This window comes from Manis pentadactyla, chromosome 15 (genome assembly GCF_030020395.1).
Source record: "Manis pentadactyla isolate mManPen7 chromosome 15, mManPen7.hap1, whole genome shotgun sequence".
NCBI classification, from domain to species: Eukaryota; Metazoa; Chordata; class Mammalia; order Pholidota; family Manidae; genus Manis; species Manis pentadactyla.
The window spans coordinates 16,372,971-16,400,318 of NC_080033.1; the positions used below are offsets into that span (position 1 = coordinate 16,372,971).

At 44.5% G+C, this 27,348-nt stretch overlaps 1 protein-coding gene across 1 annotated transcript in view; it reads left to right on the forward strand.

Annotated features, from left to right (window-relative positions):
• Positions 1-2,593: 2,593 nt before the first annotated feature.
• The window catches only part of LOC130681127 (zinc finger protein 541-like), a 58,878-nt gene continuing 34,123 nt past the window's right edge, over positions 2,594-27,348 (forward strand). Inside the window, exons 1-9 of the mRNA XM_057493375.1 lie at positions 2,594-2,796; positions 3,801-3,953; positions 14,087-14,490; positions 17,643-17,886; positions 19,753-19,936; positions 22,043-22,104; positions 22,492-22,548; positions 22,745-22,946; positions 23,889-24,165. Of these exons, the coding sequence (XP_057349358.1) occupies positions 14,184-14,490; positions 17,643-17,886; positions 19,753-19,936; positions 22,043-22,104; positions 22,492-22,548; positions 22,745-22,946; positions 23,889-24,165 (1,333 nt within the window). The 5' untranslated portion in view covers positions 2,594-2,796; positions 3,801-3,953; positions 14,087-14,183. The remainder of the gene's footprint in view (positions 2,797-3,800; positions 3,954-14,086; positions 14,491-17,642; positions 17,887-19,752; positions 19,937-22,042; positions 22,105-22,491; positions 22,549-22,744; positions 22,947-23,888; positions 24,166-27,348) is intronic.

Below are 27,348 nucleotides of genomic sequence, written 5' to 3' on the forward strand. Positions count from 1 at the left end.
CTCCAATACACAAAAGTAAACTCGAAATGGATCAAAGACCTGAATGTAAGTCATGAAACCATAAAACTCTAAGGAGAAAATATAGGCAAAACTATCTTGAATATAAACATGTGCAACTTCTTCATGAACATATCTCCTTGGGGAAGGGAAACAAAAGCCAAAATGGACAAGTGGGACTATATCAATAAAAACCTACTGTACAGCAAAGGACACCACAATTAGAAAAAAAGGCATCCTACAGTATGGGAGAATATATTCATAAATGACATATCCAATAAGGGGTTAACATCCAAAATATACAAAGATCTCACGTACCTCAACAAACAAAAAGCAAATAATCCAATTACAAAAATGGGCAGAGGAGCTGAACACAGTCCAAAGAATAAATTCAGATGGCTAACAGGCACATGAAAAGATGCTCCACATCGCTAATCATCACAGAAATGCAAGTTAAAAACCACAGTGAAATATCACCTCACACCAGATGGGATGGCCAACATCTGAAAGACAAACGATAACAAATGTTGGAGAAGATGTGGAATAAGGGGAACCCTCCTACACTGCTGGTGGGAATGTAAACTAGTTCAGCCATTTTGGAAAGCAGTATGGAGGTTCCTCAAAAACTCAAAGTAGAAATATCATTTGACCCAGGAATTCCACTGTTAGGAATTAACCCAAAGAACTTACGAGCCCAGTTTCAAAAAGACATATGCACCCTTATGTTTATCGCAGCACTAGTTACAATAGCCAAGAAATGGAAGGAACATAAGTGTCCACCAGTAGCTGAATGGACAAAGAAGATGTGGAACATATACACAATGGAATATTATTCAGCCATAAGAATAAAACAAATCTTACCATTTGCAGCAACATTGATGGAGCTAGAGGGTTTTATGCTCAGTGAAATAAGCCAGGTGGAAAAGACAAGTATCAAATGATTACACTCATCTGTGGAATATAAGAACAAAGGAAAAACTGAAGGAACAAAACAGGAGCAGACTCACAGAACCCAAGAATGGACTAACAATTATCAAAGGGAAAGGGACTGGTGAGGATAGGTGGTAAGGGGAAAAAGGAGAAAAAGGGGCATTATGATAAGCACACATAATGTAGGGGGGGTCATGGGGAAGGCAGTATAGCACAGAGAAACCAAGTAGTAGTGACTCTAGCATCTTACTATGCTGATGGACAGTGACTGTATAGGGGTATGTGGTGGGGACTTGATAATGGGGGGAGTCTAGTAACATAATGTTGTTCAAGTAATTGTACATTCATGATACCAAAAAAAGAACTATCCTCTGACACCCTATCCTCATTCCTTATTTTTTTTGTTAAGTATAACCATATTATATTCATAAGGTATTGGTCTGTCCTGCACTACAGGTATGCTGTGGAGTACCAGAGCCACTAGCTATATGTGGCTAGTCTGAATTGAGATGTCCTGTGAATGTAAATATACACCAGATTTTAAAGAATCCAAAATAAGTAAATTATCTCATTAAAATTTTTGTATTGATTAAATGTTGAAATAACATTGCAGGTTGAATTGTTTATTAAAGTTGATTTCACCTTTTTCTGTAACCTTTGTTGTAAAAAATGATTACTAGGAAATGTAAAATTGTGTCTGACACTTGGGGCTTGTATTTCTTTTGGACGGTGATGTTCTGGAATATAAGCTAAGGCAGGAACGTTTGTCTGACTCAGACACTGCTGTACCTCAGAAGAGAACAAAAACTCAGTAAGCAATATTTGCTGAATTAAGGAATCTAAAAGTAGAACGCCACTCCTTCTTTTTGTTGTCTACCCCAGGGATCCATTTTGAAAAAATAACAAAACTTTGAAGCATAATTTCCATAAAAGTCACCCATTTCAAGTGTATAATCCAACAATTTTTAGTGAATTCACCAGACTGTCCAACCATCAACTTCCCTTTTAGAATATTTGCATCACCCCAATCGGATCCCCTCATGCTCCTTTTACAGTCCATCCCCATCCCATCCCATCCCACAGCAACCACTGTGCATTGTCTCCGTAGATTTCCTGTGTTGGATTTGTAAGGAATGAATCCGTATGTCCTTGACCAGACCGGGCCATTGCTCTTCCCGGTTTCTGTCTGTCCGTCAACGCTGCTCAGCACAGGCCCAGACCCACACATGGCTCAGGGTTTGCTCAAGGGAAGACGGGTGAGCTCGCGCCCCGCCCCCTTAGGGGTTCTGCAGCTCCGCGCTTTCCAAGGACCCGAAGGGCAGGCCTGGGGGCTCGTGGTCCGCTGCCGCCTCCTGAAGAGCACGTGGGGCTGCCTCGCTGAGCCCCACAGCCCTGCGGGAAGGGCGCCTACTCCCCAAGCCCTCCTCGCGGGGACTGCAGCTCCCAGCGGCCCGCACTGGCGCGAGCTCCGCATCAGCACGTTCTAGGGCGTCCCCCCGGCAGGTCCTAACCCTGCACCTCCTCCTCCCGACCAACCGACGCCCGGAGCCTAACCGCGCTGAGCCCCGCCCCGCCGGAGGCCCCGCCCGGGCCCCGCCCCTGGGCGTTGGACAAAAAGCCGCCGAGGCCGCCCCGCCGAGCCACACGCGCGGGGAGCCCGGGCGTCGCGAGGTGCGCGCGAGGATGCTCCGGGCCGGGCAAGGCGGTCGCGGCCGCTGCTGCGCACGCGTGCCCGCGTTGCGGCTGAGCTCAAAAGATGCCCCGGGGACAGGCCCGGCTGCGCGAGCGTGCCCAGCCGGCGGGCAGCGCTGTGGAGACCGGGGGACGCTGGGAGAGCCGCGAGGCCCGGCGCGCGACCCCCGGAAGCGGGTAAAACCCGGTTGCTGCCGTCCCGGCCGCTTCTCTTCCTATCCCCATTCCTGCTCCTTCGTCATTTTCAGCCTCTTACCCCTTTAGAATCGATTCTAATTTGTTGATACTTTGCTTTTTGAGGGGGCCTATCTCCGTTTCGAAGGGCGCAGGGGGCGCCGTGGGCGCCCCTCACCCCGCGTCACGGACGCACTGTCTGCCCTCCCAACGGCTCCGGGCCTCGCTGCACCCCGCAGCCCCTTCTCCCTTGGAGAAGACTCCGCGGTCGCTGGCCACTGCACCCCTTTTCTTACCTACGCCGCCCCCCAGGCCCCAACTGCCCTCTCGCAGCTCTCCAGCTCGTACCTGGGGCCGTGCCCGACCTCCGCCCTTTCTGCATCTTGGCCTTGGATTCGCCGCCCCCCACTTCCAGGTTCGTTCTGCTAAACATTCTCTTTCCTCCTGAAGAGTCCTCCTCACCTTGGGGACCCAGGTTTGTTTGTTTTGAGGATCTTCCAGCAAAAACAAAAATCTCTTCTCTATTTCTTGACTACGCCCCTCCCCCTCCTTTTAGGAAATTAGAGCAAAAAATTTCTTTCTTTCTTCACAGATTTTTTTTTTTTTCTATCCAGGATCTCTTTCCAGCAAAAATCCTTCCTTTCCATCAAGGATTTTTTGGTATATCTTTCCAACTCATTAACAAACCATTCATTCCCAGTTTCTCTCTCATCTGATATTTGTTTTCCCAACCCTCTTCCCCAACTCTGCAACAAAAATCTCTCTTGATCACCAGTTCTACCCCAGTTAGGCTTGTCCCAGCAAAATCCCCCAGGTCCCTCCCCAGACAGAGGAGATAGGAAAGGAGGGAAAAACTTTTTCTTAACAACAAAACCCTTTTTCCCACCTAGATCTCTCCCTTTTGCTATTGCTTCGTTTCTTCTAAAAGTTGCCATCTCCTCCAATTTCTCACCAGTGTCCTTGCTTCCTTGGGGACCCAAGTTCTGAATTGTCCCCTTCCTTTCCAGCACCTGCTCTTCAGGACAAAAGAAGTTGGACGAATCCTGAATTTACCACCCGGCGTTCCAGGAGGCAATACCCAGTGGTCTGACCGTTGCTGTCCCTGTGGGTCCTGACCTGGGCCCTCCTGTTCCCTGGAGAATCCCTCACTTGCTCTTCCGGTGAGTTTCTGCCCTTTGCACTTGTCTAAAAAAAGTTACCTCTTCCGTGGATTCCTTTCTTTCTCGGAAGTGTTTCTAATTTACCGTCCAAAAGTCTCTGTAGCGGTGGTGAGATCATTACAAAATTGCTGTTTGGGGAATCAGATAAGGAAAGGGGTTATTTATTGTGCGTGTTGACCTCTCTTGAGGAATGCAGATATTTATAGATTGGCTTATGTTTCATTGTTTATTGCAAAAATGCCTTTTCCTTCTCTAACCCAGGCTAGCAACTTAAGATACCTACAGGCCCTGAGTGTGATCAACCAGACTGCGCCCTAAGCGACGCCAGTCAATGCAAATGGCCACATAGAAATGCCAGGACAGTGTTGCGAGAACTTAACTTTTTTAAAGTATCGTTGATATACAATCTTAGTGGTTTCAAATGTACATCACAGTGATTCAGCAGTCCCTGAGACCACCTAACATTGTGACTGCAAATTAGTGGGCCCCTTTATCCCCCTACACACCCCCGCCACCCCCCAGCGTCACCACCACACTGGCCCCATCCCCTCCTCCTTGGTAACCACTAGTCACCCGTCAGTGTCCATGAGTGTCCTGCTGTTTTGTTCCTTTTGTTTTACTTTGCAGAACCTAATTTTTTTTTTTTTTTTTGGTGAGGAGACCAGAACACTGTCTCTGTGTGAAACCTTTTGCTCTTTAAAAATGCTGACAATGAATTTAAGAAATATTTAAAGACAGTGTAGGCCCCTCACAGAACATGTCTGCTGGCCGCCAGTTTCGAATTTTTGGTTTAGGGTTTCTTTCTGTGTCAGACACACTTACATAGATACATATCCCCCTGTGCACATGCATATGTGCAGGACTTGTTCTCTTTAGGGCTAAAATTCTCAAACTTCTTGAGCTTAGGACTTGTCTACACTTAAAAATTATGGAAGACCCCAAAGAGGCATTCTGCCTGTGAACTATATCTGGTGATATTTGCTGCATTACAGGTTTAAACTAATAAACTTTAACAATATTTATTAATCCTTTTTTTTGTGTGTCACAATCTACAATTACGTGAGGAACATTATGTTTACTAGGGTACCCCCTTCACCAAGTCCCCCCCACAAACCCCATTACAGTCACTGTCCATCAGCGTAGTAAGATGCTGTAGAGTCACTACTTGTCTTCTCTGTGTTGCACAGCCCTCCCCCCACATTATACAAGGTAATCTTAGTGGCCCCTTTCTTCCCTCCCCCTCGACCCCTTATCCCTCCCTTCCCACCCATCCTCCGCAGTCCCTTTCCCTTTGGTAATTTCCCAGTTACCTTCTTCTGTTCTGTGATTCTGCTACTGTTTTGTTCCTTCAGTTTTTGCTTTGTTCTTATATTCCACGTGTGAGTGAAATCATTAGGTACTTGTCTTTCTCTGCCTGGGTTATTTCACTGAGCATAATACCCTCTAGCTCCATCCATGTGTTTTCAAATGGTAGGATTTGTTTTCTTCTTATGGCTGAATAATATTCCATTGTGTATGTGTACCACATGTTCTTCATGCATTCGTCTATTGATTCACGCACTTAGGTTGCTTCCATTTCTTCTCTATTGTAAATCCTGCTGCAATAAACATAGGGGTGCTTATGTTCTTTTCATACTGTGCTCCTGCATTCTTAGGGGAAGTTGCTAGGAGTGGACAGGCCCATGTTTTTAACAACGTTAGAAGTGGGGAAACCAGGAAAAGCTTTCATATGTTAAAAGCTGCAGGTCTGTCCTTTCATGCAGCTCCCCACAGACTGCTGTTACTCAAACACGATCACTTCCTCCCTGCAACAGATCACTTCCTCCCTGCAACACCGATGCAGAGGGAAAAAATAGGGTGACACTTGGGTTAAAAAAGGCTGATGGTCCAGCAGGTTGGGGCTTTTTAGAGAGGAAGAGAGGTGTAACATTGGAATCCTCTCACTCTTCAGTGAAATGGCTGCTGACAGCCTTCTTTGATCAGAGTTCTGTGCCAGCCTAGATTTTATGAGAAATATACACACATAAAGCAGAGTCACAGCCACCTAGAATTTAGAGTCTGGAGAAAATTGAAGAACCTGAAAGATAAATTCTGAGTCCATTTGGGATTAGTGTTAAATGCATTATGAGACAAGTGTTTATTGGAGTTCAGAGGAAGGTAACCTTGGACTGTGTTATGTTAACAGTATTCGCTAGGTTGAGGGGGCATTTAGGCCTGATTTTGAAGGGTTCATTTGGCAAAACTGACTAAAGAGATGTTGTTTAAAGGAAACCACACAAATCAGAGTTTTGAATTCAGATGCTTCTAGAGGCCTGGCAGGGAATATAAATGAGAGGGTGAGTGGGTGTGAGAGAACAGGGAGTGGTGGGGACTGTTGCAAACTGACAGGGGCATGCTCTTTCTAAAGCAGGTACAGCTTTTTAGCTCCAACCACTTGTTACTTTGCAGGAATGTGGACTGAGTGTTGACAAATCCTCAGATTTTTTTCCCCCAGAATTTTAAATATAAGTTGGAAGCCTTACTTAATGTAAAGTCTCTTAATCTGCAGTGTCCAATGTGGTAGGCATTAGCCACTTGTATCTATATAAATTTAAACTGAATTAAAATAAAATAAATAGTCCCTCAGTGTACCAGCTGCATTTCTAGGTGTTCCTTAGCTCTGTTGCTCGTGGCTGTCATTAGTGCAGATTTAGAACATTCCTATAAGCAGAGAAAGTTCTTCTGGAGAGTAATACGCTATCCAAAAGAACTCTGACAGATTTTTCAATTTGATAACTAGTAGAAAATATTTAAATTTACTGCAGGCTAAATGAAACATCTTTGTAGACCAGGTAAACATTCAGATTTTTCCCTCCCTTCCTTCAAACAATGCCACAGTTAACGTTATTTATCTAGTGTGGGCTTCCTGCTGCTGTCTAGAACCATATGGGAGGTCCCCCCCCCAACAAAAGGTAGCATTTCACAGACTTCTTTCTCTTCCTACCCCCACCAGTCATGGAGTGATGACCCTGTTTTAAAAGAAAAAAATTGAAATTGCATTGGGTCCCCAGTGTTGACTTAAATTTTTTTTTAAACAAGGCAAAAATGTTGATGAAAGTAGACTTATATTCCTACAGCTTACAGTTCTTGTGTTATACAGTTCTCTCTGCTATAAAAGCATGCAGTTAAACACAAGCCAAGCAACCGAGCCAATGTAATTCAAAATACAAACATGCTATTTTGCTGAAATTTAGCTGTTTCCTTGAAACAACTACTTTCCCGACTGCCACACTGAGCCCTTCTGCATTTAGCAGACCCTGTGATGTCTTAATTCTTCCATCCTTTCTCAGTTTGAACTACAGTAAAACCTCCATTTGTACCAGGATGCCTGTTGGCTTTTAACTGAGCCAAAGGTATTACAATGAGTTAAATCCACCTCTAGCTTCTTCTCATTAGCCTGTGGCAGTAAAAATAGTCCTTGTTGGCCTTAGTGCCATTGTAAACATACCCTAGGCATTGAAACCAAATGGTAGCACTTGGTTATCGAGTGTTAATCCAGTCATCTAGATACACTGATTTTTTTCTTTTAGGTAATTCTTAAAATGAAAACACATATAAAATTCTTGGAAAGAGTATCTGGACCCTTGGGAATGTCTACAAGGATCCAGGGCACCACAGACCCTGCCCCACGAGGGACATGGAAGGTGCTGACACTTGATAAATTGAATTTGTGTGATGACAGAACCCAAGTAAACTCAATATCGGCTGAGGGGGGCTTGCTTTACTTTGTGGAAAAGCACGGCCTTTGGACTTTGGGCTTGCTTGCCCGAGGCTGTAACCAGACCGATGTGTTCTATGGACTTTGGGAGTATGCTGGAAAGCAGGTGATTCAAGCGTTGGGGGATTCCAGAGACAGTCTGTCTCCCGCCCTGGCCCCACCCAGCACCTCTTGTGTTTTCTAGTTTAACGGGTACACAATGTGGTCTGCCGTTTATTTGATAAGGAATCAGTATTGTGTGGTGGATAAGCACACAGCTCTAAAGTCAAATTATCTGGGTTTAAGATCTGGCTCAACTACTTGTTAAGTACATGACTTTAGACAGATTACTTGTCCTCTTAGAGTCCCTTTCCTTCTCTGTAAAATGGAAGTAATAATAGAACCAGCCTCTGGGTAGTGAGGAGTGAGTGAATGAATGCATGTAAAGCAGTTGGTATAATCCATGAGAAGGAGAAAATGCTTAATATCTTATTTTACAAAATACTACTTTATATTTTATCAGCTTGTTTTATTACTGGAAGATGAATAAAGCTGGGTTCTTTGCTCCTCGGAGGACTGAAAACAGCTTCCAGCAGCACTGTTGGAAACTTGAGAATTGGCAGGGAAAATCATTTTGCCTCTGAATATAAACTAATACAGTTCACACACCCCCTTTTCTCTGCAGTTTAGAAACCTAGGAAGTTCTGATAATGCCAGGGTGTCCCAGTCTCCTTTGGTGGCCAAACCTGAATTCACATGTTGCTCTTTACAGTCTATTTATTCCGCTTTATTCTGAGTCATCCTAAGTGTTGATGCAGAATGAATGATTTGGTCACCAGGTGCTGTCCTGGACCCCCTGGGGATTATTTAAAACACGGTGTATGCATTATGCACCTTTCTAAATCCTCCATGTTGTGAATTCTGGAACTCAGTCAGGTCCCAGAGCTGTGGTCTAGGTCTGTGGACCTGTATTCAACTTTGAATTTGAGCTCCCTCGGTGGGCTACATGCGCAGACACACAGGGAGATGCACAATGTGAAACGCAGGTGTTGAGGGCACAGCCGTTCCGTTACATCTCAACACAAAAGTTTTTAAACAGTACACGCTGATATGGCCTGGAGTCCAGGCCCAACTCCTGGTATCCTAGCATCCACCAGATTTGTTATCAGTGAGTCAGTGCATGTTTTTTAAGTGTGTAGGTGTGGATAGAATTATTCATAAAAGCCAAAATGGAAACAATCCAGATGCCCATCAATAGATTAATAGAGGCAGAAAATGCGGTCTCTAAAGACAATGCAATGTTTCCTGGTCATAAAAATGAAGTAATGGTACATGCCGTGAAATGTGCATTAACCCAGAAAAATGCCATGCTTACTGGTAAAAGAAGCCAGACATAAAAGGCCACATCTTGTTTGATTCCATTTGTATGAAATAGATGACCCTGTGAATGGACCATCCTTTGTTTGCATGCGTCGTAACATTTTGTTGAGAAACTGGACATGTTGAACATTCCAACATGGTGTCTCTGGGAGTCGGATTTTCCCTCTACCCCAGGGCTGCTTGTTGCTCTTCCTCGTGGTTGTAACTGTGTTTAGTGACTTTTCTAGACTATTTCTTTGGACTGTTCTTTGTCACATGCTGTCAGTGAATCCTCTGTCCATTATATAAAAAAAATTTTTTATTAAGTTATTATTGATATATACTCTTATGAGGGTTTCACGTGAAAAAAGTGTGGTTACTACATTCACCCATATTATCAAGTCCCCCCCACACCCCATTGCAGTCACTGTCCATCAGTGTAATAAGATGCCACAGAGTCACTGTTTGCCTTCTCTGTGCTACACTGGTTTTCCCGTGATCCCCCACACCATGTGTACTAAACATAATACCCCTCATTCCCCTTCTCCCTCCCTTCCCACCTGCCCTCCCCACCCCTACCCTCTGGTAACATCTAGTCCCTACTTGGAGTCTGTGAGTCTGCTGCTATTTTGTTCCTTCAGTTTTGCTTCGTTGTTATACTTCACAAATGAGGGAAATCATTTGGCACTTGTCTTTCTCCACCTGGCTTATTTCACTGAGCATAATGTCCTCCAGCTCCATCCATGTTGTTATAAATGGTAGGATTTGTTTTCTTCTTATGGATGAATAATATTCCATTGTGTATGTGTACCACATCTTCTTTATCCATTCATCTACTGATGGACACTTAGGTTGCTTCCATATCGTGGCTATTGTAAAAAGTGCTGCGATAAACACAGGGGTGCATATGTGTTTTTGAGTCTGAGAAATTGTATTCTTTGGGTAAATTCCAAGGAGTGGGATTCCCAGGTCAAATGGTGTTTCTATTTTTAGTTTTTTGAAGAACCTCCATATTGCTTCCACAATGGTTGAGCTAGTTTACATTCCCACCAGCAGTGTAGGAGGGTTTCCTTTCTCTACATCTTCGCCAGCATTTGTTGTTCCTAGTCTTTTCTATGTTGGCCATCCTAACTAGTGTGAGGTGATATGTCACTGTGGTTTTACTTTGCATTTCCCTGATAATTAGCAATGTGGAACATCTTTTCATGTGTCTGTTGGCCATCTGAATTTCTTCTTTGGAGAAGTGTCTGTTCACATCCTCTGCCTATTTTTTAATGCAGTTATTTGCTTTTTGGGTGTTGAGGTGTGTGAATTCTTTATGTATTTTGGATGTTAACCCCTTGTCAGATATGTCATTTACAGATAAATTCTCCCATACTGTAGGATGCCTTTTTGTTCTGCTGATGTCCTTTGCTGTACAGAAACTTTTTAGCATGATGTAGTCCCATGCATTCGTTTTTTATTTTGTTTCCTTTCCCCGAGGAGATGCGTTCAGGAAAAAGTTGCTCATGTTTATATTCAAGAGATTTTTGCCTATGTTTTCTTCTAAGAGTTTTATGGTTTCATGACTTACATTCAGGTCTTTGATCCATTTTGAGTTTCCTTTTGTGTATGGGGTTAGACAATAATAAGTTTCATTCTCTTGCACGTAGATGTCCAGTTTTGCCAACACCAATTGTTGAAGAGGCTGTCATTTCTCCATTGTATATCCATGGCTTCTTTATCATATATTAACTGTCCATATATGCTTGAGTTTATATCAGGGCTCTCTAGTCTATTCCACTGGTCTATGGGTCTGTTCTTGTGCCTGTACCAAATTCTCTTGATTAGTGTGGCTTGTAGTAGAGCTTGAAGTCAGGTAGTATAATCCCCCCGACTTTATTCTTCCTTCTCAGGATTGCTTTGGCTATTCGGGGTCTTTTGTGGTTCCATATGAATTTTAGAACTACTTGCCCTAGTTGCTTTAATGTTTTCAACAAATGCCATCCCCATGGCTACTCTACTTGCTGCGTGAGTTCTAGGTTAGGCAAAGTCAAAGCAAGACCTTTGTGTTAGCTTTTCAAGAGCCATCCAGGTCAAGAGAGACATCAGTTCTTTGATTCTTTGAGAACAAGATTGTCTCTGCTCCCTCCTACACCAGGAGGCCCCAGGTGGAACTGGGTGCTGTCTTCAAACTGCTGTGGAGCTGGGGAGTGGGATGGGGCAAGGGGAAGTTACAGTGTCACAGGCTTCTCCTACCAGGTTTCATTCACCATTTTCTTGATTGGAGTTCACTTGGTTATTATAAACCATTGACTTTTTTCCAGAGTTCTGATAAATTTTTTCTCAGTGGGGGCACAGGGAGGAAGTTTTTAAATTACAAATTCAATCTTTTTACTTGATACAAGTCTACTCAGGTAGTCTGTGTCCCCTTGAGTCAGTTTGGGTAATTTGTATCTTTCTAGGAATTTGTCCATTTCAATCCAAGTTTCCTAATTTGTTGGCATGTAATTGTTTGTAGTATTCCTTTATAATCCTTTTTGTTTTTGTAGGGTCATTAGTGATGTCCCCTCTTTAATTTCTGATTTTAGAAATTTGAGTCTTTCTTTTCCCCTCTTTTTCTTTTCTTGAGATAAATCCTACTAGTTTAGATGCTACATAGTTTATTCCTTTCCTTTTGGTAGTTACACTTAAGATTCCTTTAGAGTTTATACTTAAAATATAAAATCAATCATTGTCACTTTCTTTTTCCCAAATGATTCAGAAACCTGTGAACTCTTAAGCCTTGACTGAGAAAAGTCTGCATTGCTCCTTAAATACAGATGTTGCTGTGTGTTGAGTTCTGGGCTGGCTCCCACCTTTCCTTTGTCTGCTGATGGTATTATTCCATCATTATTTCTGTTGAGAAATTTGTCACCAGGCTAGTCATCTTCCCTTTGTAAATCATCTGCTGCTTCTTATTGGTAGCTTTTAGGGTGTTCTCTTTGTCTTTAGTGTTTGGCAGTTCTGCTGCATGTCAGGGAGTGAATTCATTTTTATTTATTCTGCTCTGGCCTTGAAATGATTGGTTGTTATTAACCCCATGTCTTCAAGAATCAGATCTTTAAGCCTGGCGTCATGTGCTTCTGCAGTCCTGGGAGTTCCTCCATTATCTCTTTAGTATTCTGTCCTCCTGTAGCGTCTCCTCTTTCCTCATTTCCCTATTAGACATAGGACTGAGACTTTTGCATCTGCTTCTCATATTTCCTCAATTTCTCATTCATATTTTCCATGTCTTTATCTCTCTGTGCTGAATTTGGGGGGGAGTTCCTCAGATTGCTCTGCTGATTAATTATTCCTCTTTAGCACTGTTTAATCTGCTCTTTAACCTGCCAGTGAATTTTTATTTAAATACCTTTCATTTCTAGGAATTCCAATTGCTTCTTTGAAAAGATATTTGTTCTTGTCTCATACTGACTTTTTCTTTTCTTGTGCTGGGTTTTCTTTTTTTTTTTTTTGTTCTCATTAATCTACAATTACATAAACAACATTATGTTTACTAGGTTCCCCCCTTCACCAAGTCTCCCCCACAAACCCCATTACAGTCACTGTCAATCAGCATAGTAAGATGTTGTAGAATCACTACTTGTCTTCTCTGTGTTGCATTTCCTCCCCCACACACTATACATGCTAATCGTAATACCCCTTTTCTTTTTCCCCTCCTTTATCCCTCCCTTCCCTCCCATTCTCCCCAGTCTCTTTCCCTTTGGTAACTGTTAGTCCATTCTTGGGTTCTGTGATTCTGCTGCTGTTTTGTTCCTTCAGTTTTTCTTTGTTCTTATACTCCATATATGAGTGAAATCATTTGGTACTTGTCTTTCTCCGCCTGGCTTATTTCACTGAGCATAATACCCCCTAGCTCCATCCATGTTGTTGCAAGTGGTAGGATTTGTTTTCTTCTTATGGCTGAATAATATTCCATTGTGTATGTGTACCACATCTTCTTTATTCATTCATCTACTGATGGAAACTTAGGTTGCTTGCATTTCTTGTCTCTTGTAAATAGTGCTGCGATAAACATAGGGGTGCATCTGTCTTTTTCAAACTGGGCTTTGTGCTGGGTTTTCTCATCTTTCATTGTCCTGTTTTTATTTTTATTTTTTTATTTTAGTTCTTGGAGTGCTTCTCTAGGCTTGTGTGCAAAATTTCTCTTTCATTTCTTTAACTGTCCTGTGGATGTCATGGCTCTTCTGGGGTCCCAGGTCTCCATTTCCTGTGAGCTCAAGGTCCTGTTCCTTTTTCCTTATGTCTATTTTGACCCCAGGTACCAGCCTCCAAGGTAATGTTCTGTAATAGAAATTTAATATAAGGCATATATAATTTAGAATTTTCTAGGAGCCACATTGAAAAGTAGAGGCAGACAAGATTAATTTTAATAACATTTAACCCACTATATCTAAAGATATCTAAAGTACCACTACAACATGTAATAATGTAAAACATTACAGATACATTCTTTCTTTTGATTTGCATTAAATCTTCTAAATCGACTGTGTATTTTATACTCACAGTGTGTCTCAACTTGGGCCTTCCACAGTTCAAGCGCTTCAGAGCCACATGCCTTGTGGCTGCCGTATTGGGTGACGGCTCTGAGTCCTGTATCTGAGTCTGATTTTCCCCTAAGCAGACCCGAGCTTGTACCTCCTAGTTGTCTTTGAGTTTTTGCATTTTTCCTGGCAGCTTGGGGTTTTACCTGTCTCTTGAGCTTTGCTATGTATTAAAAATTATCTTTTGTCATATTTGTATGTGTTCATTGCTGGAGAAGAAGGTCGGTTCAGTCCATGAAGTTGCTGGAAATCTTTTAATTTATTCCCAACAACCACCTTATGATGGAGGAACTCTTAGGCCCAACTTACAGAAGAGAAAATACGCTTGTCGAGCTTAAGTGAATTACCTATGTTCACATGGCTGTTAAATGGCAGAGAACAGACCCAGATACAGGTCTGTTTGAAGTCCAAGTCCATGCTCTATATGCTCCATGGCCATCTCATAATTTTGATTCCTCCTTGTTTGTTTTCAGGAATTAGAAACCACCGAGGGATCTCTCCTCCCTGATTCCTTGCAAGCCTTGCTTGTCTGGAGAGTAGCTCTTGGCCAAGATTTGGCAGCAGAGAGCCATGGACCAGAACAGCGCAGGGGAGGAGGGTGCCCTTCCATCCGAGATACACCTCCCTTCATTTTCTGAGAGTCAAGGACTCAACTGCAGCAATGCCCTCAACCAGAATCTGGGTCCCAGCTCCCGAGACCTGCTCTATGCTGGCCTGAGTGGATTGGACATGGACCCCAGCCTCCCAGCACCCAATGTGCCCAGCAAGGTGCTGGAGAACAGCTTGGATGCTTTCTCCCTGTACTCTGGGGAGGACCGTGACTCCATGAAGCTGCTGGAGAAGTATGCAGACCCGGCATCTCAGGCTTCTTTACAGGGTGAGGCTGTCCACCTGGGTCCCAGGGCCTGGTGGGCTGTGTGAAATTGCCTGGGCTAGCTACATGTTGATTCTGTGTGGATTGGTTAAGGAAACTTTCCTTTTCTGTGGGTGAATGGGGAAGGACAGTCACCTTTTGGTTTTCTGCTTGGGCATTGTTCCCAATTTGCTAGTCAAGGAAACTGAATACCGATCCTAGGAAATAATGCTGAGAAATTTGGATGTTTGGAGATATCCTAATCTTGTGTGTGTGGGGTGGGCAGACCTTTGAGTTGGTGAGAGACTTTCCTGCCCTTGCCACATCTCAGAGGCTCTTCTCATGTTTGCAGAATGAGCTAGGATCCTGTCCATTTGCTCCTTGGTTGTCTCTTCTTCCTAAGGATCAGTGTCTTCGTCTGCAAAGTGGGGGATGATAATGCGCACTCTGCTTTCCCCAGAGTAACAGTAGTCAGAAGCAAAAGAAGAAATGAATGTAAAAGCCCCTCATAGATTATAAAGCACTGGACAGTGCGCAGATTTTTATCGATATTGTTAGAGTTAATGCCAGCAGTCCATTGATTTAGTTCTAAGTCTTCTCTTCAGCAAAGAGAGAACTAAGACAGTAATTAGAGACCTTGCTTGTCTCCTTTTGCTTTGCCTTCAGGCTTCCCACACAAGATAAATTCAATTTTTGTTTTAGCCCTCTTCATGATATCCTTAGGTAAGATGCTTAGGTGGGTTGATCGAGTGAGAGTCACACCACGTGCGTGGAAAGCCACATTTGGAGTGGCCCTGCAAACCAGATATTACTGCTGGTTGGGATAAGCGGCTCACGAAGCCCCCTGAAGACTTGCTAAAATGAAAAACATCTGAGGCCCCCACTCCACGCAAGGTGCAGTGCCCCCGTGTTGAAACAGTGGCTAAATATAAATTCCTAGAATCGGGACATCCATGGTGCCGCCCTGGGCACTGGACAGGCCTGTGGGTACAGTAATTGGGGTTCTCAACCCCGTCCACAGAAATTAACATGAAAATGCCAGTGTTAAAACGTGTGCACATATCAGAGAAGATAAGTAGTGATTCTATAGGATCTTACTATGCTGGTGGACAGTGACTGTAATGGGGGTTGTGGGGGGGACTTGGTGAAGGGGGGAGCCTAGTAAACATAATGTTCCTCATGTAATTTTAGATTGATGATATAAAAAAAAAAACGTGTGCACATGTGTGCATTTTGCTGGCCAGAGAAACTGCAGCTTTCACCAGATTTTCATACGGATCCATGTGCCCCAGTGAAAAATGTTACAATCATTAACCTAGTTCAACATTTCCAAATTCATTTTAAATTGCATTTTTTAACCTTATTAAAAAAATCCACTGAACATTAAGTTTTAACTCTTTGTTTTTTTAATACATAACTTAAATTCATAAATGCATATACTTATATTAATTTTAATTTTTAAGTTAGAAAAGTAATGCATATTTATTTAAGAAAACCTAGAAAATGAAGAAGAGTAACAAGAAAAATCCCCACCCTGGCTTTCACACATAGATTTTTTTTTTTTTTTTATTGAAGGGTAGTTGACACACGGTATTACATTACATTAGTTTCAGGTGTACAACATAGTGATTCAACATTTATATACCTGACAATTCTAGGTACCAGCTATCACCATACCAAGCTGTTACAATATCTTGACTATATTCATTACATCCCGGTTACTTATTATTTTACCATTGGAAGTGTATACTTTTTTTTTTTTTTTTTTTTTTTTTTTTTTGGTGAGGGCATCTCTCATATTTATTGATCAAATGGTTGTTAACAACAATAAAATTCTGTATAGGGGAGTCAATGCTCAATGCACAATCATTAATCCACCCCAAGCCTAATTTTTGTCAGTCTCCAATCTTCTGAGGCATAACAAACAAGTTCTTACATGGAGAACAAATTCTTACATAGTGAATAAGTTCTTACATGGTGAACAGTACAAGGGAGCCATCACAGAAACCTTCGGTTTTGCTCATGCATTATGAACTATAAATAGTCAGTTCAAATATGAATACTCATTTGATTTTTATACTTGATTTATATCACACATAGAGTTTTTAAAACATGGGTGAAGTCATTCAGAAAGACATGGTTTTGCAGAAATTAAGTGGACATTTCTATTTGAAAATTTTAAACCTTAGTATATTTGCTTTCATATATAAAGGTAGAATATTCAGTTATCGTTGTAATGATTATTCCATTGTATTGGTTGGCCATATTCTTGCTGGTTAGACTGTTACAGTGTTTCTGTGAACAACTTCTTACATATGTGTTTTCTTTTGGATTAGTTCTTTGAACATATTCCTACCAGTGGGTTTGTCCATCAGAGAATGTACACAGTTTGAGAGTGCTTATAACACTGCCTCCTGGGAAGGTCAAGGGCTTTCTGGGCCAGTGACTCGTTTGCCTCTTTGTCAGGGTCCTTGCTAATTTTTTGAAACAACATTTTGTTTTCTAGTTTAATTAAATTGCTTTAATGAGCATTTTAAAAGTAACTCAGCAAGGCTGGGGACTTGCCCCAGAAGGAGTCCTGTTTTTGCTCTTTTAAACTGTTGGAATCATTTGACCACTGGGGACAGTGATTTCTCATATGAAGAGAATGTAGATCAGGCAGGTTAAGTAACAGAAGGCAGTGGCCAGAGGCAGATTGGGACGAGAGACTGGGCCTAGAGGCCCAGCCCGGGCTCCTTCCTGCTGGGTCTCTCCGCTGGGTCTCAGGCTCAGAGGCTGAGCACTCTGGCTCCTAAAGCTGAGCCCCCTCCACTCCCCACAAGCTGGCCTGTTGGATTCTTGGATCCCACCTCTGCAGAGTTTCAGATAAACGGTGTCATAAAGCCCTGCTGCCACAGCACCCTAGTCTTTAGAAGCCTTCCAGGCCACAACTGTCCTGAGTGTGGCCTCTGACTGGGCGCCGTCGTGCAGCGTGGCCAGGCCAGGGTCCTTACACTCCCCACTCCCCAGTCTAGGCCTTGTTTTCTCTGTGGGTAAAGGTGCTGGAGATGGAGAAAGGGTTTCCGGGCCTCTCTTCCCGTGTCTGCTGTGGTTCTAAGAGTCGGGGAGTGCTTTAGCTGTGCTCTTGGATGTCCCCAGGTGTCTCTAATCTGGGCTTTCTCCTTCTGTTTGTTTAGACCTGAGGCTGGGCAAGCTTCAGATCCCTAAAGAGGCTGACGAAGGAGGCAGGGCCACTTCTGGGAGCGCAGGGAAAGAAGAGCAGCATCACACTTCACCTCAGAAGCTGCTTCTGGATTGCAGCGTCTGTGGGAAGGTGTTCAGCAGCACCAGCTCTCGGAGCAAGTACTACCTCACGCACAGCCAGGAACGGAAACACATTTGCGGAATCTGCAGCAAGGCCTTTAAGCGCCGGGACCACCTGTATGTAGGAGTCTGGTCACCAACATCTGTGCAGGGGCCTGGGGTGGGGGGGCATGTTCCTAGGTCATTCTCATCAACTCCCAGATGAGCCCGACACACCCTGTTGGTGTTGGGTCCCTGTGACTCGTGCTTAGATGAGAACTCTGTGTTTGGGGACAGGTCTGGCACTGCCCTGAAGAGGTCACCCTTCCAAGCCCCCAAAGTCTACCAATGAGAAAATCACTGCCTTTATTTGCAGATGGGACTTCCTGAGGCAATGCTGTCATGGAGGGAATCGGGTTAACTTTATAGAGAAATATTTGGAGACAGTGGTAGTTGCCTGAGGAGTACCAGCCCGTGTTTATATGAGGAACATGTACCTGGACTCCACAGGGCATGAGAGACTCTTGTCTTTTTTAACTCCTTATTATTATTATTATTTTTAACTCTTGATTTTAAATAGGAAGCCCATTAAAAGAGTCTGGAGCAGAATTCCTTTTGTTCTTAATGTCTGGTAAATGATAAGCTTTTCCTGCTAGTGAGGAAGGACAGACAGACTTTCTCAAACCAAGAGACTGGCAAGTGGGAGACAACAGTCCATTGCTTTTTTGTTGTTGTTATCATTAATCTACAATTACATGAAGAACATTGTTTCCTAGGCTCCCCCCCTTCACCAAGTCCCCCCCACAAACCCCATTACAGTCACTGTCCATCAGCATAGTAAGATGCTGTAGAATGACTACTTGTCTTCTCTGTGCTGTACAGCACTCCCCATGCCCCCCCACATTATACATGCTAATCGTAATGCCCCCTTTCTTCCCCCGCCACCCCCTTATCCATACCATTTGCAACAACATGGATGGAGCTAGAGTCCATTGCATTTTATATGGTCCTGGCCTTCCCACAGGGCTTTGACTGACCCACCTTTTGACTCATCCTCTCGCCAAGCCCCCTCCCAGGGAAAGGCCGCGATTTGCTCATGTCACAGACCAGTTAACAGGGGAGCTGGAGATTGGGTCTCTCCCACTCTCCTCCGATGGAGGCCGGGGCTGACCTTCAGGGAAGGGCTTTGTCATTTATCAGACACGTCCCGTGTGCAGTATTATTAGGACTGTCCAGACTAGGGCTGCTTGGAGTGCAGAGGGTGATTTTCTCATCTGTTTATAGTTATTAATGTAGATATGAGTATGACATAATCATTGTGCATATTTGTATTCATTTATATTATAGGAGGCACATTTGGCTGTTTTCTAGAAAGTTCTAGTTGTGCATCTGTAAATTGTATTTTTTCCTATGGGGGTTTTCAGGCAGCTGTCTCCTTATAGAAATTCTATGGTAGGGGAAGGACTCCTTTGATAAAGGCAGGATCCTCCCAAAATTAGCTTTTTCTCAAATGTATTCTGTAAAACTTTGGTTCTTAAGGGCGCAAAGAGGGGCTATTTCAAAAAACAGTTCTGTGGGCAACTATGTTTCAGAGACATGGCAGGTTATGCAGATGACCCTCTATCTATCTACCTGCTATGTGGCTTTTAAATTTGCTCCCGTGAACCTCCAAGAAGCAAATAGTGTTTTGTCAGAACTTACTTGCCAGCGGAGCCCACGTCCTCGGGGAGCCACTCTGGAGGGCTGGTGTTCCTTGGGAACCCATTCTGGGGAACTCTGGCCTGGCTTCTGTTGATTTGTCTCTCAGATACGGGGTTTGCTTAACAGTGAGGGAGAGGGGCACCCCTTCCAGATGCTTTGTAGCCGGGGGCTGAGTGCAGGTTCTGAACTGTCGTTCTGAGCTCCACTGCCCCTTGAGAGCACTGTGGGGGGAGTCAGGCTCGGGACCCTGCAGTGGGAGGCTGAGCCCCAGTGACCTCTGACTCCCTTCTCGTGTGACTCCAGGACTAGGCACATGCTCACCCACCAGAAGACCAAGCCCTTTGCGTGCAGGGAGCAGGGCTGCAGCAAGAGCTACTGTGATGACCGTTCCTTGCGCCAGCACTACGAGGTCCAGCACAGCTTGTGCGTCCTGAAGGAGGCCCCCCCTGAGGAAGAAGCCTGTGGGGACTCCTCTCCTGCCCACAAGGTGGCCGGCCAGCCTGCTGCGGATGGCCTGCGGTCCCTGGTGCCTCCTGAAGCCAGGTCCCCAGGCCCCCTTTTGCCCAACTGAGAGCCCCTGCGCTCTGTTGTTAGCAGCATGGTCCACCAGGAGATCTCTTCTCTCAGCCCAGTCCTGGCTGGGCTCTCAGATGACGGGGAAGGGAAAAACACAGCCTGTCCATCCCCACCCTCACTGGGGCCCTACACCTGCACCCCAGTGGCCCCAGGGACCCTGGGCACTGATGTTCCTGAGGAGTGTCATCCCCTGTGGAAGGAGCCTGCCACTGGGTTCACAGCCATTCACTTCAGGGTAGCAGAGGATGGTGGTCCACACCCAGCTGAGTTGGAGCGGCCACCCCAGCAACTGCCCACCCTGGAGAGCTGGCAGGAGGCTGGGCCTTCGGTGGACCCCCCACAGGACTCAAAGCCCAAGCTGACGATATCCAACAGGATCCAGGTACCTGAATTTATGCTGTGAGATGAGAGTCTCACTCATCACTTGTTACGAATTTGAGTTGTCCAGGCATTTTACTTAGTGCCTGTGCATATTCAGAGCCAGTTTTACAGAGGGGAAGTGAAGGTTCAGAGAGATTGTGGCCCCCCACCAACCTCCCCCACAGAAAAGCCAGGATGAAGGCTTTGCAGAGTCGCTGGGACGCCCCGTGTCACCTTTCCTCACTGAGTTTTTTCTGCTTGCTTTCCTCTTGCCCTTCTCTTCCTTCTGGGTTTGCCCCTCAAATTCTCCAGAGGATATAAAGGTAGAGTTCCTTCCCCCTCAGTATTCCTGCATGAGATGCCATCTCTGGCTGTGGGGTAAGGGTGCCCACATGTGTCAGCACTTGTGCAGCATTAGCCTGGTTCCTTCCCAGGTGGTAGCCCCAAGGACCTGGGCGCCAAGCGGTCAGCTGCTTCTCTTTGCGACATGCTGAGGTCGAGCACCCAAAAGGTGCATCCTTTTTTTTTTTTAAACAGCTTTAATATTCGTGTGCCATCTAACCATTCTGGTGACTTTTAGTATACTCAAGAAGGTTGTGCACCATTACCACTTTTTCCAGAACATTTTCATCACCCCAGAAATTAACCCCACACCCTTAGTTGTCCCCCCAGGTCTCCCTATAACCTCCCAACCCCTGGCACCATGAATCTACCTCTGTCTCTATGGATTTGCCTACTCTGGACATCTCATATAATTGAAATCATACACTGTGGCCTTTCATGTCTGCCTTCTTCCACTCAGCATAATGTTTTCAAAGTTCATGTTGTAGCATATGCCAGGCTTCGCTCCTTTTTATGGCTGAGTAATACTCCATTGTGTGGATACATCACATTTTGTTTGTTTATTCATCAGTTGATCGCCATTTGGGTTGTTTCCACTTGGCCATCGTGAATAGTGCTTCTGTGAGCATTTGTACAAGTTTTTGTGGGGACATACATTTTCATTTCTCTCGGAAATTACCTAGGAGTGGAATTATTAGTTCATGGGGTAGCTCTGTGTTTAACCATCTGAGAAGCTGCCAGGCTTTTCCAAAGCAGTTGCGCCATTTCACATCCCCATCCTTGGGGGATGAGGGCTTCGATTTCTCCACAGCCTCATCAGCACTTGCTATTGTCCAATTTTTTTTAAACCATAGCCATTCTAGTGGATGTGAGGTGCTACCTCATCATGGTCTGACTCACGAGGCTCTAACGGCTGGTGGTGCTGAGCATCTTTTCATGTGCTTATCGGCCATTCATGTCTTCGGTTTGGTGTCTGTTCATATCCTTTGCGCATTTTTGAACTGGGTTATTTGAGTTTTGTTGAGCTGTAAGAGTTCTTTATGTATTGTACATACAAGGCCCTTATGAGATGTATAATGTGTAATGACTTTCTCCCATTCTGTGGGATCTTACTTTCTTGATGGTGTCCCTTGATGCAGGGAAGTTTTAAGTTTTGATAAGTCCAGTTTGTTCTCTTTCTGTGTCATCCAAGAAAGCATTGCCTAATCCAAGGTCACGGAGTCACACCTGTGTTTTCTTTTTGGCACTTTGTAGTTTTAGTCCTTGCATATGCCTCATTTTTGATATGTTGGCTCAAATGTATTTTCATCTTCAGGATGGAAATACCTACCGGCTCCCCGATCCAGTGAAGGAGGAGAGCATGGCAGCAGGCAGATAGTAAGTTCAGAAGCCCCTCCCTGCTGGGCCTGGGGGCTCAACCCCTCGGGAGTCCTCTGGGGGCTTTTATGTGCTGGCCTTGGGCAAGTGAGCTCTGGATGCTTCAGCCCTGAAGAGGTACATGCCAGGCCATGAAGGAATGGGGTATCGTCTCCATTTCTGGGGATTTATCAAGAGTTGTCAGTGGATCAGACTTAAAAGCAAAAAAAAAAAAAAAGGGTGGAGTCCCCTTCTCCCATTCTTCCCTCCTACCGTGTCTGTACACAGCAACCAGCAAAACTGAGGCCCTGCAGACTTGGCAGAGCCAAGGAGCAGGTATGTCTGCAAGAATTGCATCCAGATGTTTTATACAGAGAAAGGGCTGACCAGCCATATTTGTTTTCACAGTGACAAGTGGCTGTCACCTCGAAGGAAGCAGGACCAACAGGTGAAGGTGCGTGTGCAGTAGGTTCTGTATTCGCAAGGTGCTCACAGGCTTTGGGGGAGGGAGTCAGTGGCTGGGTGTCATTGTCTCAGGATGGAGGCGTCCTCCTGGGGAAGCCTGGGCAGGGACCAGGAGTCAGGCTGCGCTGCTCCGGGGGGCAGGCCGGCGCTTGAGCCTGGAGCGTCCCCTCTGCCGCCTGCCTATGGTTCCTCGTAGGCTGCCATCTCTTCTCTGTCGGTGTTTGGGTGTCCGGCATGGAGTTTTTCAAGCCTCTGAGACAGGTGCTGAGGCCGGAGGTGGAGGCACATTGTCCCCCAGGAGCCTGGAAACCCTCGACGGCATGAGCACAGCTCCTCTGGGGACGCCTGCGTCGGAGCCTGTGGGCCCAGTGAGCCAGCCCCCGGGGAGCACAGCCAAGGTGGGTACTGGTCGGTCCACTTCCTTTCCACTGCTTCCTGCACAACCTGCCAGTGGAAGCCATGGGCAGAGCCCAAACCAAGCGCCACAAAAAATCTCTCCAGAACAGCTTGACTTGCGTGTTCTTTCGTCCATCTTCCATGCCGGCCCTGTGGGGGCAGTGCTGAGGACACCATGGTAACAGGGACGGCCCCAGCCTGGCGTCCTGGGGCTGCCAGTCCAGGTGAGTAGATGGACCCATGCCAGACAGTGAGGACTCAGACTGGGCTGGGCTGGGAGGGGGAGCAGAGGGACTGAGGGGACCCCAGAGACCCCGCCTGAGGAGGTCAAGGAGGACTTTCTGGAGGGGGTCAGAGCTGAGACCTGGAGGATGAGGAGCAGTAAGACTGGTAGAAAGAGGGGAGATTGTGTGGAGGTGGGTAAGAGATGTAAGTTCATGGGATCAGCCATTGCAGCCTGGACTGGAGAGTCCCACCTGGAGAAGCCCCCTCCAGGCCGGGCGACAGGGTTCATAGATCCCCTTGTCCATATCATGGAGCTGTGGTCATTTTTCATCTTGTGGTGCTATTGCACTGCATCTCCGGCCCCATCTCTAAGTGCCAGTCATTTTAACAAGTTGACGCTGGCCTCATACATCTCCGAAACCCTTTGTATCAGCGCCTCTCCTTGGGGGTGTGTGCACATGAGGAAGCTTCCCGCATCATACATCCATGCCGAGAGTCTGGGGTCTGGCTCGGGCGTGGTGGCCCCGCTCGGCCCCCTTGTTGAAGCCGGCTCGGACAGGGGTGTTGGGTGTTACATTTCCCTCTGGCTCCATGGGCAGTGCCCTTGCCTATACGCGTGCCCCCTTAAAGACTGAACTGTGCACACGTGGCCTCAAGTCACCCCCTGTGGCTTTGAATTCTCTTCTCCAGGGACAAGACAGAGACAGCGAGGAGAGTAGCCAGCCCAGAAAGCGGAGAAAGTGCCTGCGGCCCAAGGCATCGTTCCTGCCTCCCGCTCCTTATGCCTTTGGGGAGCCGGGCCCCGAAGGAGGCCACCAGAGCTGCCTGTGGTTTCCGGTGCTCCTGGTGGACCACTCCCTGCAGGGACTGTTCCAGTGGTCTCCCAGTATGCTGCCCCTGGTGCTGAGCCCCATCCGGGAGGGGTCTGGGCTGTATTTAAACACTGTTCCATGTCCACTCAGGATGATTCTGACAAAGTCATCGGCAGCAAGCTTGGTGAGTGAGGCTCAGGCATGTCATCTCTGACCATCACATGGCAGGCGTGCTATGGGCCAGATGCAACTCGACATGTAGCATTTGATCCAGGGGTTCTCTCTGGCCTTCGGCTGTGTCCAGCCTGGGGGTCCCATGGCTGCTCAGAGGTATCCAAGGACGATGTGGAACCAGCAGCCTTCTAGGTGCTGAGAATTTTACAGGCAGAAGGAAAATATGGAAGCCATTTAGCCTGACCACCCTTCTGTCTGTCCTCTTGAATAATTTTGTTAGCAGCTTTATTGGTACATAATTCACATTCCATATGAATCACCTATTTAAAATACAGTGTTTTTTAGTAAATTCATAGACTTGTGCATCCATCGCACCATGTAATTTTAGAGCAATTTCATCACCCCAGAAGCAGCACTGTACATTTGCAGTCACACTCACCCCACAGCCCCCATCTCCCCAGCCCTGGGCAACCACTGATCATCTCTAATCATCATGGATGCACCTACTCTGGACATTGCATGTAATTGGAATCATACACTATGTGACATTTGGCATTTAGTTTGTTCATTTAGCATAATGTTTTCAAAGTTCATCCATGTTACAGCATATACAGTGCTTCAGTCCTTTTTGTGGCTGAATAATATTCCGTTGTGTGGATACACAAAATTTAACCATTTATACCTGATGAGTATTTGGGTTGTTTCCATCTTTTAATTATCATGAATAATGCTGTTATGAACATTCACATACAAGTTTTTGTTGGACAAAGGCTTTCATTTCTCTTGAGTTTATGCCTGGGAGTGGAATTGCTGGGTCACAGGGTAACTCTGTTTAACAGTTGAAGGAACTGCCAGACTGTTTTCCAAAATGGCTGAGCCATGGGAATAAATTTCCATGCACATTGCACACAAGTTCCAATTGTCCACATCCTTGTCAGTGATTCTTTATAAATTATAACTCTCCTAGAGGGCATAAAATATCTTATTGTGGTTTTGATGTGCATTTCTCCTATGGTGATGTTGATATCTTCCGATGTGCTTGTTGTCCATTTGTGTATTTTCTCAGAAGAAATGTCTATTTAGATCCTTTGCCCCTTTTTAAAATTGAGTTATTATCTTTGTATTCCTGAGAGCTCCTTACATATTGTGGATGCAAGCCCCTTATTAGATACATGATTTGGAAATTCTCTCCTGTTTCATGTCTTATCTTTTCATTTTATTTATGGTATTTGTGGTACAAGAGTTTTTTTTTTTTGTCACTTGTGCTTTTGGTGTTGTATCTGCAGTTTTGTCTGACTAAAAGTCACAATTGCTTTTTTTAAGTCAGTTACGAAAAGAGAAGAAATATGCAATTATCCTGACTTTTACTCCTTTCTCTTCAAAGAGTTTTATAATTTTAACTCTTACATTTAGGTCTTTGATCGATTTTTTTTTTTTTCTTTTTTTTTTTTTTAATAATTATTTTTTATTGAAGGGTAGTTGACACACAGTATTACATTACATGAGTTTCAAGTGTACAACACAGTGGTAGAACATTTATATACATAATTCTAGGTTCCAGCTATCACCCTACCAGGCTGTTACAATATCTTGACTATATTCCTTATGCTATACCTTACATCCCGGTTACTAATTTATTTTACCATTGGACGTCTGTCCTTTTTTTTTTTTTTTTTGTGAGGGCATCTCTCATATTTATTGATCAAATGGTTGTTAACGACAATAAGATTCTGTATAGGGGAGTCAATGCTCAATGCACAATCATTATTCCACCCCAAGCCTAATTTTTGTCAGTCTCCAATCTTCTGAGGCATAACAAACAAGTTTTTACATGTAGAACAAATTCTTACATAATGAATAAGTTACATAGTGAACAGTACAAGGGCAGTCATCACAGAAACTTTCGGTTTTGCTCATACATTATGAACTATAAACAGTTCAAATATGAATACTCATTTGGTTTTTATACTTGATTTATATGTGGATACCACATTTCTCTCTTTATTATTATTATTTTTAATAAAATGCTGAAGTGGTAGGTAGATACAAGATAAAGGTAGAAAACATAGTTTAGTGTTGTAAGAGAGCACATGTAGATGATCAGGTGTGTGCCTGTAGACTATGTGTTAATCCAAGCTAGACCAGGGCAATAAAACATCCACGTATGCAGAAGATTTCTCTCAGAACGGGGGGGTGAGGTTCTAAGCCTCACCTCTGTTGATCCCCAATTTCTCACCTGATGGCCCCCCTGCGACTGTGCCTGTCTTAGGTTGTTCCTCCCTTGAGGAATCTTACCCGTCTCTGGCTAACCAGTCATCTTCCGGGGCCATACAGGGAAATGTAAAGTTGGTAAGTGAGAGAGAAGCCTTATTGTTAGAAATGGTTAGCTTTTTATTTCTTTGCATATTTATGCCCTGTAGCTTCCATGCCCAGCATTTGTCTTGAGGTATCTTTACCACTTGGAAGAATTATGATACTCGGTAAATTTGATATGAGGCACGAATTCTATTTAAGGGTTGTAATTAGGAAGGAAGAAGAAAAGCTATAGAAGTAGCAGGCGGAAGAAAACATGGGAAGATTGATTATTTCTTTGATATATCTTCTTGTAGAGTAACTTCAGCATGTATAGGTTTTAAGCTACTACTTAAATTGCACACACACATTAACATAATAGGAGTATAGTTACATAACCAAAGCATATCTGTAATTACCAGCCATCTGCAGTGAAACCAAGAAAACCAGTTAGGCACCTTAGGCATTTGTGAAAACTTATCTATGATATGGTGGATATTGTCCAAATGAACTTGAACAGTCTGAGAGAAATCAGACAAATTAAAACAACCCATTCCTGGGGACTGTTCACATGCCATATGTTCTTTTAACAATAAATAGTTTGTAGTTGTAAGACTTTGGAGCGCTACAATTTGCACTTCTCCAAATTCTTGGTTGAGTTCCAACAGTATAGATCCAGTCCAATTTTGTTGTTTTACTGTATGCACAGGCCAGCTTAGATATCTCCTTCCTCATTCCCATGGCAGGTCCAGGAACTGGTGGGATGAGTGCATCTACAGCTGTAGCAGTGTGTGGATCTTTGTTGGGGTTTTTTGATGATCATCTTCTGGCATGAGTCTTCCAGAGGGTGCAGATGTTGGAAGTTCTTTTTCATATCGTATCTTAGTTCATTTTCGGGGTA